Source organism: Eschrichtius robustus, chromosome 6, assembly GCF_028021215.1.
Source record: "Eschrichtius robustus isolate mEscRob2 chromosome 6, mEscRob2.pri, whole genome shotgun sequence".
Lineage (NCBI taxonomy): Eukaryota > Metazoa > Chordata > Mammalia > Artiodactyla > Eschrichtiidae > Eschrichtius > Eschrichtius robustus.
The window spans coordinates 87,250,778-87,264,685 of NC_090829.1; the positions used below are offsets into that span (position 1 = coordinate 87,250,778).

A 13,908-nucleotide genomic window follows, 5' to 3' on the forward strand; every position below is an offset into this window, starting at 1 on the left:
TGTTTCAGGGAAATGGCCCAGATAGAGAAATTAATATGTACAAAGGCACACACAGAGAGCATGCAAAGTGTTTCAGTTTGGCGTGGCTGTCTGTATTAAACAGTAAAAACAATATCAACAATACTAATTCTGCTAAGAGTAAATACTGTTTGTATGCCAGGCACTATTCTAAAGCACTTTTTAACTGTGAGCACTTTACAAGTTTGTATTATTATCTTCATTTTACCTGTAGGAACACTAAGATTTGGAGGAGTTAGGTAACTTTCCTGAGATCATAGAGCTAGTATAGGGCAGATCTAGAATCAGAACCTTGCTGGTCTGTCTTCAAAACCCACTAACTGCCTCTCTAATATGTTGCGCAGGGGGCCTTAAGTAAGCTGGCATCAGGGTAGCTGAAGATAAATGAACTATCAGAAAGCTATAAATGAGGTGAGGATCAGGAAAGCTTGGAATATCGTCTTGTTTTGGACACTGACAGAAGATGGGGCTGATGGAGAGTCAGACGGCCTCCAAGTTTCTATGATCGTGGTTTTGCTGCTGCTCCAGGTAGAGCCTTCCTCGACTAACTTAAATTACTTCTGCGTTACAAATACGCACTTTGCAGAAGCCTCTTTATTTCATGTCTTCCTTTTCCGCTAATGGTTGAGGTGGAGATGGGGGTGTATGCACCAACTCAACTGCGGGCCTCACTTTCCACATCTGTAGAATACCTTTTAATAGTTCCAAAACTGGTTGTGCTTCAGAATCCCGTGGGGAAGCATAAACACAAGGCGGATTCCTCGCCCCATTCCGAGATTCTGACTGAGTAGTAGCGGGATGCGGCTCCCCCAGATTCTCCCAGGTAATTCTGATACGCGGCCAGGTATTTGAGACCAGGGGCTGGATGACTCTGGGGGTTCTTCAGGTTCACCGTACTTGGTCCACTATTTCGTGAAGGACCCTCCCCTTTCCCCGCCCCCTCCCCCGCCCCACCCCTTGCCCTCTACCTTCCCCTGACGTCGGCTCATCGCCCCTCCTTCGGTCGCTCCACTGGGCCTCGCCCAGGTCCGCCTTTCCCAGTCCCTCTCCTGCCTCCCAAGATGGCTGCGCTGCTGCCGGGCCCGGAACCATGGAACCGCGTGAGGATCCCTAAGGCGGGGAGCCGCAGCGCAGTGATCGTACAGGACCCCGGCGCGGCGCTGGGTGAGTGAGGCGCCCGGCGAGGGGCGCAGGCTTTTCCGGAGGAGGTGTCAGGCAGGAGCACGTGCGTGGGGGTGGGGGCGGGACTTCCGGAACCCGCGGGACGCTGCGCAGGGCCGTGGCCAGAAGGGGCCTGGGCTCTGGAGTTTGCTGAGGAGTCTTGCAGGGCATCTGGCATCGCCGTTCCTCGCTGGACCCACCGAGTCTACCGCAGGGCCTGGCTGGGGCGCCGAAGGCCCAAGATCCAGCCCCGCACCGAAATGGGGAAAGAGGGCGGACGCAGCTAGCGTCAGGAAAAGTTGCTGCCTGGGGACCCTGCGTTCACTCAGGCCACCAAGTGCCGTGGTTACCCCTCAGTCTTTCTCGACCTCTGCCTCTGAGAGGCTGCGGGTCGTCACTCAAGCACTCTGCACTTAAACCGCAATCTTTCTGGATCCCCCGTTTCTTATCTGTAAAATGGGGTTAGTTTTCCCTATCACCGGGTTGTTGGGAGGATCTAATGATGTCATTTAGGAGAGCGTGGTCTAAAGTGTTCTATCAATGTATGGTGGCATTGCCGTTATTAGGCAGTAGGGCAGTACACGCTGGGCTCAGAAGCCAAATTGCCTGGGTTTGAATCCTGGCTCTTCTCTCTGCTGGAGCTGGGGTGAGGAGTGGGGAATGTCGTTGTTTAACCTTTCTGGGCTTCAGCGCATTTTCAAATGGGGATAAAAATAGTACTTGCCTCACAGAGCTGTTCTGATGAAAGAATTAACATTATAGGTAAAGCATTTGGAACAATGCCTGATACAGTAAACACTCAAATGACAGCTGTTATTATTAAATACTTGTAACTTATCTAATCATCACATCCCCCTCCCCATCCATCCATCCTGCTCAGTTTACAGATTAATCTTACCCCTTTCTCTATTCAAAGATTCTTTAACAGGATTCTGTTAGGCGTGGAAATTCACCAAGTCTCTCCCCACCCCAAAGGCAGCCCATTCTGGCCTCAAATAGTTCGTATAGTAAGAAAGTTCTCCACGTTGTGTGTAAGTCTTCCTTTGTGTTACTGCCACTTAGGATGCTACTGCTACCCTTAGAGCCATAGAGAACACATTTACTCCATCCTCTATTCACAGCTTTTTCAGACTAGGAGGCTGTGACCTTGTTTTACTAAATAAGCACCCCGTGTTCAGTCAGACATTCATTATGTAATATAATTTCCAGTTGTTATAGTGATTTCTCTTCTGAATATATTCTTAAAGTGGTAGAGAACTATACAACATGTCCCACCTTTAAGGTACTTGAAGTGTTAAGTGTACACCAAATGACTGGCTGCAGAGTATTCGTATGAAAGATTATTAAAATCATGATAAAATGTTGTGTAAAGATGTACATTCTACTTTAACACATGTTCTCTTAATGATTTCCTGGACTTGATATCATCTGTCACTGTAAGATCACTTCCTTCCTGTGTCACTTATCACATACTTGGAAACATTAATTATGTTCTTACGGGTGAGGCTGATTATGTTAATTTGTTCTTGATTTCCTTAAACATAAGGAAAGATGCTTCTTTCAGTGTATTTTTTATAGAATATACTTAATGTAGAAATGCATATTAAGTCTTACGAAACACCTCTGCTTTAGACCTTTGCATTGCAGCTGTAATTAAAGAATGCTGTCTCGTTACATTGTCACTGAAGAGCCAAATCTTAGATGCAGAAACAGATGTATTATGTGCAGTCCTTTACAGCAATCACAACAGAATGGGCCGCCACAAGCCCCATTTGGCCCTCAAACAGGTAAGGAGGGAGCCCTGTGTTTAATACTCAACATGTTTACTTGATGAAGATGGAGATCACACTGCCATTTAGTATTTTGTAACTTAATCGCAGTAACTTACTTGTGATTATAGGTCATCTTGCAATTGCATGTGGGCTTTTTTTTTTTTCCCCCTGAAAGCATTTCAAAAAAGTTTATTTAAAAAGGAACTATGTTGGATTCTTTCCCAGTCTTGTTTCTGGTAGGTAGGTAATTTTTTGTTTTTATGGTTATTTTTTATGTATTTATTTTTCTTATTATAGGTAGGTAATTTTTATGAAAAATTTTCTTCATTATATGCAATCTATAATAAAGTACCATGCCTTTGCCTAGTTTAAAGATTGAGTAATTTGATCAAGACAGAGTTTTGGATTAAGAAACAATTTTCCTGACCATAATCAAAATTCCCAAATCATAAAAAGAACAAAGTTGCGGTCTATTTATTGTGGGGTATATAATCTAATCGGTAATATATTTAATGAGTATATAACAAGTTGTGCAAAGTGGTTTTGTGTAACTTTTGGAGTTTAAGACAAAATTGGGCCCTCCAGCTCAGGGACTACACCACAGAGTAGAGCCTCCTAACCTGAGTTCCTTATGTGTCCATTCGTTCATTCATTTTATTAATTCTCCAAGTATTTTTGAAACTTTCTATGTGCCAGGCACTGTGCTTCGTGCTAGGTGTACAGGGTGAAAAAGACAGACATAGTCTCTAACCTTACAGATTCATGCTCTCTGGTTAGTTTTCCACTCCCATTACTTAAGGCAAAAAAGATGAAGATTTTTTCATCAAAGAAAGATTTGGGATCATGGTCTTTCTTAAGTTTTCTTCTCTGGGGCAGCTTTTATCTCCTTCTGAGTCTTTAACGCCAAAACCAAACTTACCATCTCAGATTGAACATACGTATTTCTCCTCCCGGCTTCCAAGTTGCGAATAATTATCCAGTCAGAAAAATTTGGTGTTCTGTTTTCTCTGCTGCTTTCTTTTACGTAGCTCTCCTATCCGGCCAACTGATCAGTCAAAACTTTCTCTGCATCTAGTCCCTTTTTAGTTCTGGCTGCCATTTCTTTTTTCAGACCTTATCAATTTTTAGTTGTCTTGCAATTCTGACTGATCTTTCATCTTCCAGTCTTTCCTCCACTCTGGCATATTCATGTGTACCAAAGCCAGGTTAATCACCCTAAAACACAGCTTTAATTTTTAATGGTTCTCCATTGTCTCCTGAATAAAGAGGAAGCCTCTTAGGTTAACTTACAAGATCCCCCGTGATCTGGCCTCTTCAGTTTTCCTTAACTCAGGCTTCTCTCTGGTCTTCATCTTCACATATTTTGTATTTCAGACAGCCTGAACTGTTCTGAGTTCTCCTACTCACCACATTCGTTCCCTCCTCTGAGCCTTTGCTCACCTGGTCCCGTATGTTTACAATGCCCAATCCCTCTATCACTTGATCCCTTATGTCTGTGGCACTTACAGACTGTTGAAATTTAGTACTTAATAATTTACTATCTTGTTTTAATAGTTTCACTATTAGAAATCATGTTGCTTCAGAAAAATATAATCTCGAGAATAATCTTATACTTAACCTTGGTCCCCTTTATAGCATCAAGCACGTCCTGGCATGTAGTACAATAAATTCTTAGTCATAACCTGATTTGAGAAATTTATTTGGCTGGATAAATTTCAAATTTTTAACCAGAAGCAATTGCTTTGGGCTATGGGTTTCTTTACCCTTAAAAAAAGGTATTCTTTGGTATTGAGTGTATTTCCATACTTTGAAATTTTGTATTTCTTTGTTTTCCTGGTCACATCAGTGGCTTTGTCTGTGTCGCACATAAACATGTGAATTTGAGCTGCTCTTCCCCTTTCAGGTTGAACAATGTTTAAAACGCTTGAAAAACATGAATTTGGAAGGTTCAATTCAAGATCTCTCTGAGTCATTTTCTTCTAAGTAAGTGGTCCAGTTGCTTTGTAATGGGCTTTTTGGTGGGCTGGGAATGGGAACCCAGTGTCTTGCTGTGACCTTGCTTTAGACTTTCTTCACTTATTGTTAGAATATAAACAATTATACCTTAGCTGTACAAATTTGTTTCAACAAAGGGCCCCTGGTATTTTGTGGTAATCTCCCTCTGTCGGCCAGTGGGAGGGAATAGTGTGACACTGAAATCTGGGTCATGGTAGATTATTTTGAAACATAAGTGTCAGTCAACTTCAGTGAGTCATTATTAAACATAACTACCTCAAATTGAGCTTAAAGCAAGTCTGCACTTGAAAATTGCTATATAAGTGCTTTATATTTAAGAATGAAAGTAATGTGCTTCTCTATTTTTGCCAAGTGAAAATCAGCCTGTAAATACCAAAGCGTGTGTCATCCCTAGCCAACCAGTGGTGGAACTGGTGTTGATGAAGATTTTGGGAGCCTGCAAGTTGCTACTTCGCTTGTTGGACTGTTGCTGCAAGACATTTCTGTATCCTTGAATCAACTAAAGTACCTTCTTCTGAATTGGAATTGTTGGGATATATTTAATAGTATTTCTGTTTGAAAGCTAGGGAGTCTGTAGGAGTTATAAATTATGGGAATTCTTAAAATTTTGCTCTTTGGCTTCCTTTTCCTGGGATTTGCCTGATATAGCCATTGCCAGAGACTTCTGTCTCTACCTAGTATGTATTATCCTAAGGGCACTGACTGTTAGAAATTCTTAATCTTAGAAACTAAATTTATTAATGAGACCTCTAGCAGAGTGTGTATTACTTTATTTTTCCTCTAGCAGAGTGTATATTACTTTATTTTTAAGCTTCCATGACTTAAATAGAACATGTTTTAAGGTTTTAGTTCCTTCAAGAAAATTCTTTCTACTTCCAGTCTGTTTTTTTCATAAATGTAACTTAAAAAAACCTAAATTCCTTTGATTCTGTTTTCCAACTTTAACTTGATTCTCCAGCTTGACTGTGAAACATCTAGGTTTGCAAGAATTCATTATTTTAAACCTTGTGATGGTTGGGCTGGTGAGCAGGTTATGGTATGTATGTATGTACCTTTGAAATCCTTCATTTCTCTAACTCAGACTAAGTTTCTCATTAGTAGTTTTCATATTTGCTTTCCCATGGGATGCTGAAGGTGCAGGAATTCTGTTTCTTCATTTGATCAGAGTTTATTTGGGGTAGATTGGGAAGCTAAGTGTTGATGGTTATGTCAAAGGATTAGGCTTTGAATCTGAATCCATGAGATCACCTCAACACTAAACAACTAGGCAAATGAATTCCTAGGATTAGCAGCTGGAATTAAAAAAAAAAAAAAAGGTTCCTCTAATCATTCAGCAGCTGGGCCATTTAAAATGAAGGTGTTCCTGAGCAGTTCCTTATGTTTTCCTTATGTTTTCTAGATTATGTTTTCTAGATTCCTTTCTTCCACCTGAACCACCACTGCTTTTTGAGCCATAGTTATTTGATGGAAAGAACACTGATAATACTAGTTGCAAACCAAAGAGCCCTTCCCTTGCAGCTCACAATATATATTATGAAACTTATTTGGTGGCTAATTGGATTCAAAATCTGCCCATATTTATAAGGAGACCTATTTTTGGCCATTTTAAACAATTGGGGTGATTAGCTCTAATTTGAATGAAAACCAAAAAAAAGAGAGAGAAAATTCTCTCTAAACCTTGCTTTGATATCTTAACCTGGATATCTCAAGTACTATTTCCAATCATCTTAGTTTTTATTCTGCTTGTTTTTAGCACTAACAGTGTTAGAATTACTAATCATATTATTTTAAAATGTCAAACCTTCATTATTCCTATAATGAAAATAGCTTTGATTTTTGCTGATTATAATAATACATGGTTATTTTAAGAAACTTTAAAAAATAGAAAAAATGCAAAGAACCTGAAATTTGCCTAAAATCTCATCGTCTAGATAAAACCACACTTAAGATTTTGAGGCACATCTTTTGAGATATCTCTCCATGTAGTACTTTATTTGGTTTTATATAGCATTTTGTACTCGCATTTTTCTGTTTAGGCTGGACTAATCTAGCTCTTTGCAAGTATCCGCTTTAGCGTTTTTTTAATCTATAGTGGCAGATTGACAGGCATTATTTTCAGCTTTGACTCTCTTACTATTATATAATCTGCAAATGATAATTACTAGCTAATTCATGAGATCCTACTTCTTTCTCTAGGGTTCTCTATAAAGATGTTTTAAAAAGGCTGGTTTCTTTATATGAGCCATTGTTTGGATTACTTCAAGAGGTCTCCAGGATTCAACCATTGCCTTACTTCAAAGGTTTTACCTTTCCTTCTGATATTGCTGAATTTTTAGGAGAGCCCTACTTTGAAATCTTTAAGAAAAAAATGCCTACAGCTTTTGCAGCTAAAGGAGTAACTAAACTGCTAAATAAACTATTTTTAACAAAAGAGCAATCACAGAGGTCCAGTGAAGAACCATTACTTGGAATTTCCAAAAAAGCTAAACAAATGAAGATCAATATTCAGAATAATGTGGATCTTGGACAGCCAGTAAAGAATAAGAAAATCTTAAAAGGTAATTTGTTTTGATATGGCACATACTCTAAAAAAACAAACAAACAAAAAAACTTTTGAAATTACAATGTAGTCATGCATTGTGTAGGAAGAAATTCAGCATCTTTCTTAATTTTAACTCTGGTTATTCTTAGAGAGGTATGGTAATACCTGTGTTTTCTCAGCTTGAGCATATAAAGTTGTTTCTGTTGTTGCTTCATAGTTCTTTGCTTGCTTAATTCCCTTTGTTTCTCTTGTAGTAATTTGGCAAGAAATGTAGTCATGCACTTAAGAATTTGTTGATTTGAAAATAGTATGCCTAAGTTTTTGTATCTGTGATCTTTCCATCTTCACAGAAAAGTCATCAGAATTTGACGTGAGGGCTTTCTGCAAACAGCTGAAACACAAAGCTATTCAGGTTTGTCTGGCTTATTTTAATATAGCTTATGATTTCTGCTAATTTGTAGAGTAGATGCCACTTACCAGTGGCACAGACTGAATCTTCTGTTTTTATCCCCAGCTCTAAGAGTAGTGCCATCTTAGTTCTCAGTGTGTTTCTGAATGAATAGAGGCATTCCCAAGGGATTTGAGTGCATCTAGTTAATTCAGTTAATACAATGCCTTCAGAAACATTTTACTAAGAGTTTTGCTAGAATTTTAAAGTGATCCTAGGCTCCATCATAGGAGTGGATTGTACTGCAGCTTAAGAGTATGGGCTTTACAGTCAGACAGAAGTGGTTTGAGTCCTGGCTTTGGTTTGTACTAGTTCTGTGACTTACGTAAGTTTCTTGGCCTGTCCATACCTCTGTTTCTAATAACAGTATGTACCTCATAGGGTTGTGCCAGTTTTAGTTCATGTAAAGTGTTCAGCACAGAGTCTAAAGTGTGGTAAGCATTTAATTGGTGTTAGATATTGTTAGCTACTTTCATCGTCATTATCGTCATCCTCATCCTTTGTCATGAGGCTTCTATTTCTTTCTTCCTGTCAGCGTTCGAGCTTTAACATGATTCCTCTCCTTGGCCAGTGTCTGCTAATTCTGTTTGTTCTGGACCTCACGTGGATAAGTACATCAATGTCATCCTCTTTCATCAGTAACTTCTTGACTTCTTTTACCCTTTCTCTTTTCAAAATTGCTTTCTTCTGGGTTCCTTCATGGGTTATTTCTTCCATTCGATTCAAGAATTCTTAATCATTTCTAATGAGTCAGTACTTTCTTGAAGGCTTACAAGGATTCCAGTTTGCATTTATATTTTGTCCGATTCACAAGTTCCAGAGGAAGATATCATCATCATCATACTTACATTGCATTTACTCTTTGCCAGGCATTGTTCAAAACACTTTGTATGTGTTAACTCATATAATCCTTGCAAAAGCCCTGTGAGTTAGGTGCTATTATTACTGTTTCCATATTTCAGATGAGAAAATTAAGGCACAGAAAGGACAGGAAATTTGCGCAGGCCACACAGCAGATATGGGGCAGAACTGGGATTTGAATGCAGGCAGTTTGGTTTCATAGTCTTTGTCCTTTGTCGTTACACCAGTCCTCCAAATAGTTTCGTCAGCTCTCTCTTAATAACTATGGCTCTCTGTGACTCTTGAAACTTTCTGCAGTCTGTCCACCTGTTCCTAGGTGAGCTGCTTCCAGCATCCCTCTTATTCATGACCAATGACTACCATATTTTTAGCGTTTAGCACCAATATGCTTAGCTTGCTTTTAGGTCAAACTTTTATGGATCACCAACACAAAGTATTGATAGGTCTCTGCTTTCATATTTTCTACTGCTTTATGTTCTTGAGAGTGAGAAATTTGGAAGAAGGTAAGTTTTGAACAGAGGATGGAAGCAGACCTAGTAGGTGGCATATTTCAATAAACGGTAAAAGTTGATAAAATTCAAACTTGACTTGATATAGAAAGATGAGGTTGAAGAGACCAAAGGTGCCACATCAAAAGATGGTTGAACTGGAGTTGGAAATGTTGCTCAGTTAAGCATTTTTAACATACATTCAGCAATCATCCCCATTTTCACATGTTTTCAATAACATTTATGACCCATCATTGAGGAGGGTGACTCAGGATATAGAAATAAATGAAAAACAAGTTGTGGTAGTCCAGTATTAGAGGAAGAGGGCTCTTCAGTGGTTTTTTTTTCCCACTAGATAGGCTTTCACCATAATCATGTGGAGTTTTATTCATATGTATAGGTTAAATAAATAGATATGTATGCAAATATTTATATTGTTACCTGTGTACAGCTGAATTCAGCTATAGATGGGATCTGTTGTAGCACAGAGGGGAAAAAAATCTTGTGTTTGGAGCAGTGAATAAAAACATTTTTAAGAAAAAGGAAGGGAATTCCCTGGCCGTCCAGTGGTTAGGACTCTGCGCTTCCACTGCAGGGGGCACGAGTTCAATCCCTGGTTGGGGAACTAAGATCCCACAAGCCGAGCAGCATGGCAAAAAAAAAAAAAAGAAGAAGAAGAAAGGAAAGCATAGTGAGCTGAAAAAACTTTTTTTCCTTCTTTTAAAAAGACGTATTTTCAAACTTTTATAGTCTGTGAGTCAACTTCTCTCTGTTGTTATATAAGTCAGTAACAAATCCAATATATTTTTCTCATCGTTCCATATTTCAGGAGAACAGTTTTGAGTTTAAATGTTCTCAATCCAAACTAAAGGCAACCAAACTTTCTTCTCGGAAAGCAATAGGAACTCCCTGTGTAAAAAGTCTTGTGCAAAGATTCCGAGAAACTGAGACTTTTGTACAACTTTCTGAAGAGATCCAAATGGCAATTCTGTGGTGTAGGAGCAAAAAACTCAAGGCTCAGACCACCTTTCTGGGTAATAAACTTCTTAAAAGTAACCGGCTTAAACATGTGGAAGCTCAAGGCTATAGGTAGGTACATTACAAAAATTGTATTTCTTTACTTTTTCTATTATCATATAGGGCAAAAGTATATATATTCAAGTTAGCCCTTTTAATGTCCAGTAGTGTAAAATTGAGATCTACTCAAAGTGCAGTTTTGTTAAACCTGTTACAGTACGGTACTATATAGTCGATTGTGTTAGTTGGGCACCTAGGCTAACTTTGTTGGACTGATGAACAAATTGGACTTAAGAACGTGCTCTCGGAATGGAACTCGTTTGTATGTAGGGGACTTACTGTATCTATTCAGGGCTTTATAATGGTTCCCGTGGGTGAATCACAGTCTAAAATTTGTTAAATTTTCTTTAAAAATTTATGGAAAAGATATTCCTATTTTAGTAAAAAATATGATATATATTGAAGGTTTTATATCAAGTTTTCATTAAAAGCTGTTGGGGAAGTTAAGGGTTTTTACATTATATTCTAGAGTAGAAACTCAGCCTAAGATGGAGGTGTTCTGTTCAAGACTGCATGTAAAGTCAGAGGTAGATGAGGCAGAGATGATAATTAAAAGTTAATGCAGAGGGTAAGAAACTGGTAGTTATTTGATTAGACCATTATTTTGCACCCCACAAAAATATAGTGTTCTTTCATTCTGCCCTGTTTTGCTGTTTCAGTAATATATTTGTAGTACATTTGAAGTTTATTTAATGTCCACAATAACTCTGTGAGGTAGGTAGTATTATTCATATTATATAGAAGAGGAAATAGAGGATTTTACTCAGGGTATTAGAGCTGGAGATCTAGAACTCAGTGCAGATCCTCTGATCCTTCTGTTTTCATTCTTCCTATTTCCACTTCAATTGGGAAGTACACCTACCCTCTCCTCAATTAAAGATTACTGCTTATGGTAAGACAAAATGGTTTGGAAACAGAGATCATGAATTAGTACATTAAAATGGGCTTCCTCAAAGTTCTATATTTGTTTAAAAAGGAAGAGGGTAGGGTAGGAGGTACAGGCTCATGCTAATCTTTTGCAGTCTATCACAAACAGGCAGTTAGCAGGGTACCGATGTACCTTGTGGCAGTGTACCCTATTCAAAAGCAAAACACCTAAAATAACTGCCCATTTGAGTTCCAAATTCCCAAATTTGAAGATGATACATGAATCACAATTAGGGTAGCTCAAGGCTGTCATTATGTCTATGCCAGGAGCCCTGTTTTCTCATTTTACATAAACTCCCTCTTCACTTTTAGTCCTTTTTCTTTGTTCATTTCCTGCTGTAATATGAAGCTGTTAATCCAGAAGTGGGTTGATGCATCCTAGCAATTTTTCTATTTGTGATTCATCTTTTCCCCAGTTCCATTCCTATTATATTATGAACAGATTAGCAATTATCGGGGAAGAGCTCTGGCACTAAAATATGGAGGTATCTCACCATTCAGTTACCTTGCTGCTTGTAGGAGCTACTTTACTTTGGAAACATAATGGGGACACATTTGCTCACAATCTAAATCAGAGGGAAGTTGTGCTCTGAAAACACAGACTTGGGTTGAAGCTCCTATTTCCTTATTTTTCCTTATAATTCTGGAGTTGTACACAGGCATAGGACTTATAAATTATATATTTTTCAATTGGAAGTTGGTAAAAAGGAGACAAAAGTTTCTGAGAATGTTTTTCTGCATCTTAACAATCTCCAATTTTTCCTCTCTCTGTCTTAAAGTTTGCCAAAGAAACTAGAGTGCATAAAAACATCAATTTGCAACTGCCTTCTTCATGGCTCAGGTAGCAAAACTTTGAAGGATCATCTGAGACAAAGAAGATCACAGAATAAATTTTCATTGAAACGAAGGAAACCACAGAGAAAGCTGCAGTCGACTCTTTTAAAGGAAACCCAGCAGCCCCCTCAAGGGACTCAGAGTGCTACCGATATCATTAAAGGGAGACTCTCACACCCTACAGTTCATACACCTGATCTCTACCCTAACAATAAGCAAGTGTTGAGTAGAAGAGTTTCAAGTCCTGTCATACAAACTAAGGAGAAACAAATTCATGAAAATCTTATAGAAAGCAATGAAAATGAAACTGATTCTTGGACAACGATGCAAATAAATAAACATAATACATCAGGAATCACTAAGGGGACAGACGACATTGATGATATTTTTGCTTTAATGGGAGTTTAGATGCTCATAAGTGAGACTTTTAACTGGTTAACCAACTGCTCCAGTGTTCTAAGTAGAACAGCTGAGATCTGGAAGTACCATTTGGACTCAGAGGAGCTGCTTAAGTGCAACATTGTAGAGCAGTTCATTTTAGTTCAGTAAACACTTGCCATAGCTTTGTGTCATTTAACTGACAAATATTTGACTAACAGTCAATTTTTGACTTAATTAGGACCTGAATAATTAGGTTTGCAAAACCTACACTGTGCCTTAGGTAAATGGGGAGCAGGGGTGGGGAGTAGCAAGGAATCACCAAAAAGGTCACTTTAGCCTTCATGGCTCCATTGTAGGTAAGTGCTCTTCTGAACACCAAGGTTTGTAGCTTTTAACAGTTGTGCCGTTTTCTGTATGTTAGAATTATCATCGAGGTTTTGCCACTATTACCAGGGAGTGGTCACAACCATTATTTCACTTCATTTGTTAACCTTACCGCATAGGAGGGCATATTAAAATGCTTTTGGAGTTCTACAAAGTTTGTGGGGGCTTTTGTTTATTTATTTGGGTGCTAGCGACTGAGTACAAATAAAATTTTTTCCAAAAAGGATGTAATATGACTTATGGTTATACACAAAGTCGAAGTAGGTGAGAAAGTTAGATGAAAAGATAAAGCTAAGGAGACACAAAATCAACCAACCCAATGAGGCTAAAAATAAATTCATAATTTGGTGCTGATGTTGTCATCTGATTATTTGTATGTTGCTCATACAATTGCTCTGAGAAGGTAAATCTTACATATTTTCAAATAATGATGTGAAGTTTGAGGTATCTTTCAAATGTTCTAGTTTTCTAGAATTAGGTTAATAAGCTATTTGTTCAGCAGGTTGTAGGCTTAAGTTTTCTGTTTATATACAGTAATTTATAGAAAAATGAAACAGTGCCCTAGTATATACTGCATCCTTCCTTTCCTCAGCCATCCTATCATTTTTTAGCATCCTTTTTGTTCTTTATCTGGCCTTGTTCTTTCCTCATCTGCTTTCTGTATATTTTCCCACTTAACCTACAATACTGTATCAGAGGTTCTCAAACTGTAGGATGTCTTGGGAATCACTTGGTGGGTTTAAAAATGCAGGTCCCTTCCAAAGAGATCGATAAATATGGGTAGGTGATAGGACCAGAAGCCTGCATTTTTATTAAGGGGCTCAGGTGATTTTGATGCAAGTATCCCGAAATGCAAAGTTAGATAAATGCTGGTTTAGCTTCCTTTTCTGAAGCCTTGCTAAATATCCTATTTAATTCAGAGTTCTTAATCAATCTCTAGCCACTTTTTATTGTTTAAATTTCTCCTGGTTTCCTACCAGGTGGTAGAGCTACTTAGTG

The 13,908-nt window shown here is 38.5% G+C and overlaps 1 protein-coding gene across 1 annotated transcript; it reads left to right on the forward strand.

Moving 5' to 3' along the window:
- Positions 1–1,006: 1,006 nt before the first annotated feature.
- NEPRO (nucleolus and neural progenitor protein) lies at positions 1,007–13,132 on the forward strand. Its single transcript, XM_068546750.1, has 9 exons — positions 1,007–1,182; positions 2,812–2,966; positions 4,855–4,934; positions 5,320–5,451; positions 5,926–6,003; positions 7,164–7,525; positions 7,860–7,921; positions 10,136–10,395; positions 12,090–13,132. The coding sequence occupies exons 1-9, from the start codon at positions 1,080–1,082 to the stop codon at positions 12,550–12,552; spliced, it is 1,695 nt and encodes a 564-aa protein (XP_068402851.1). The 5' UTR covers positions 1,007–1,079; the 3' UTR covers positions 12,553–13,132.
- Positions 13,133–13,908: the final 776 nt, after the last annotated feature.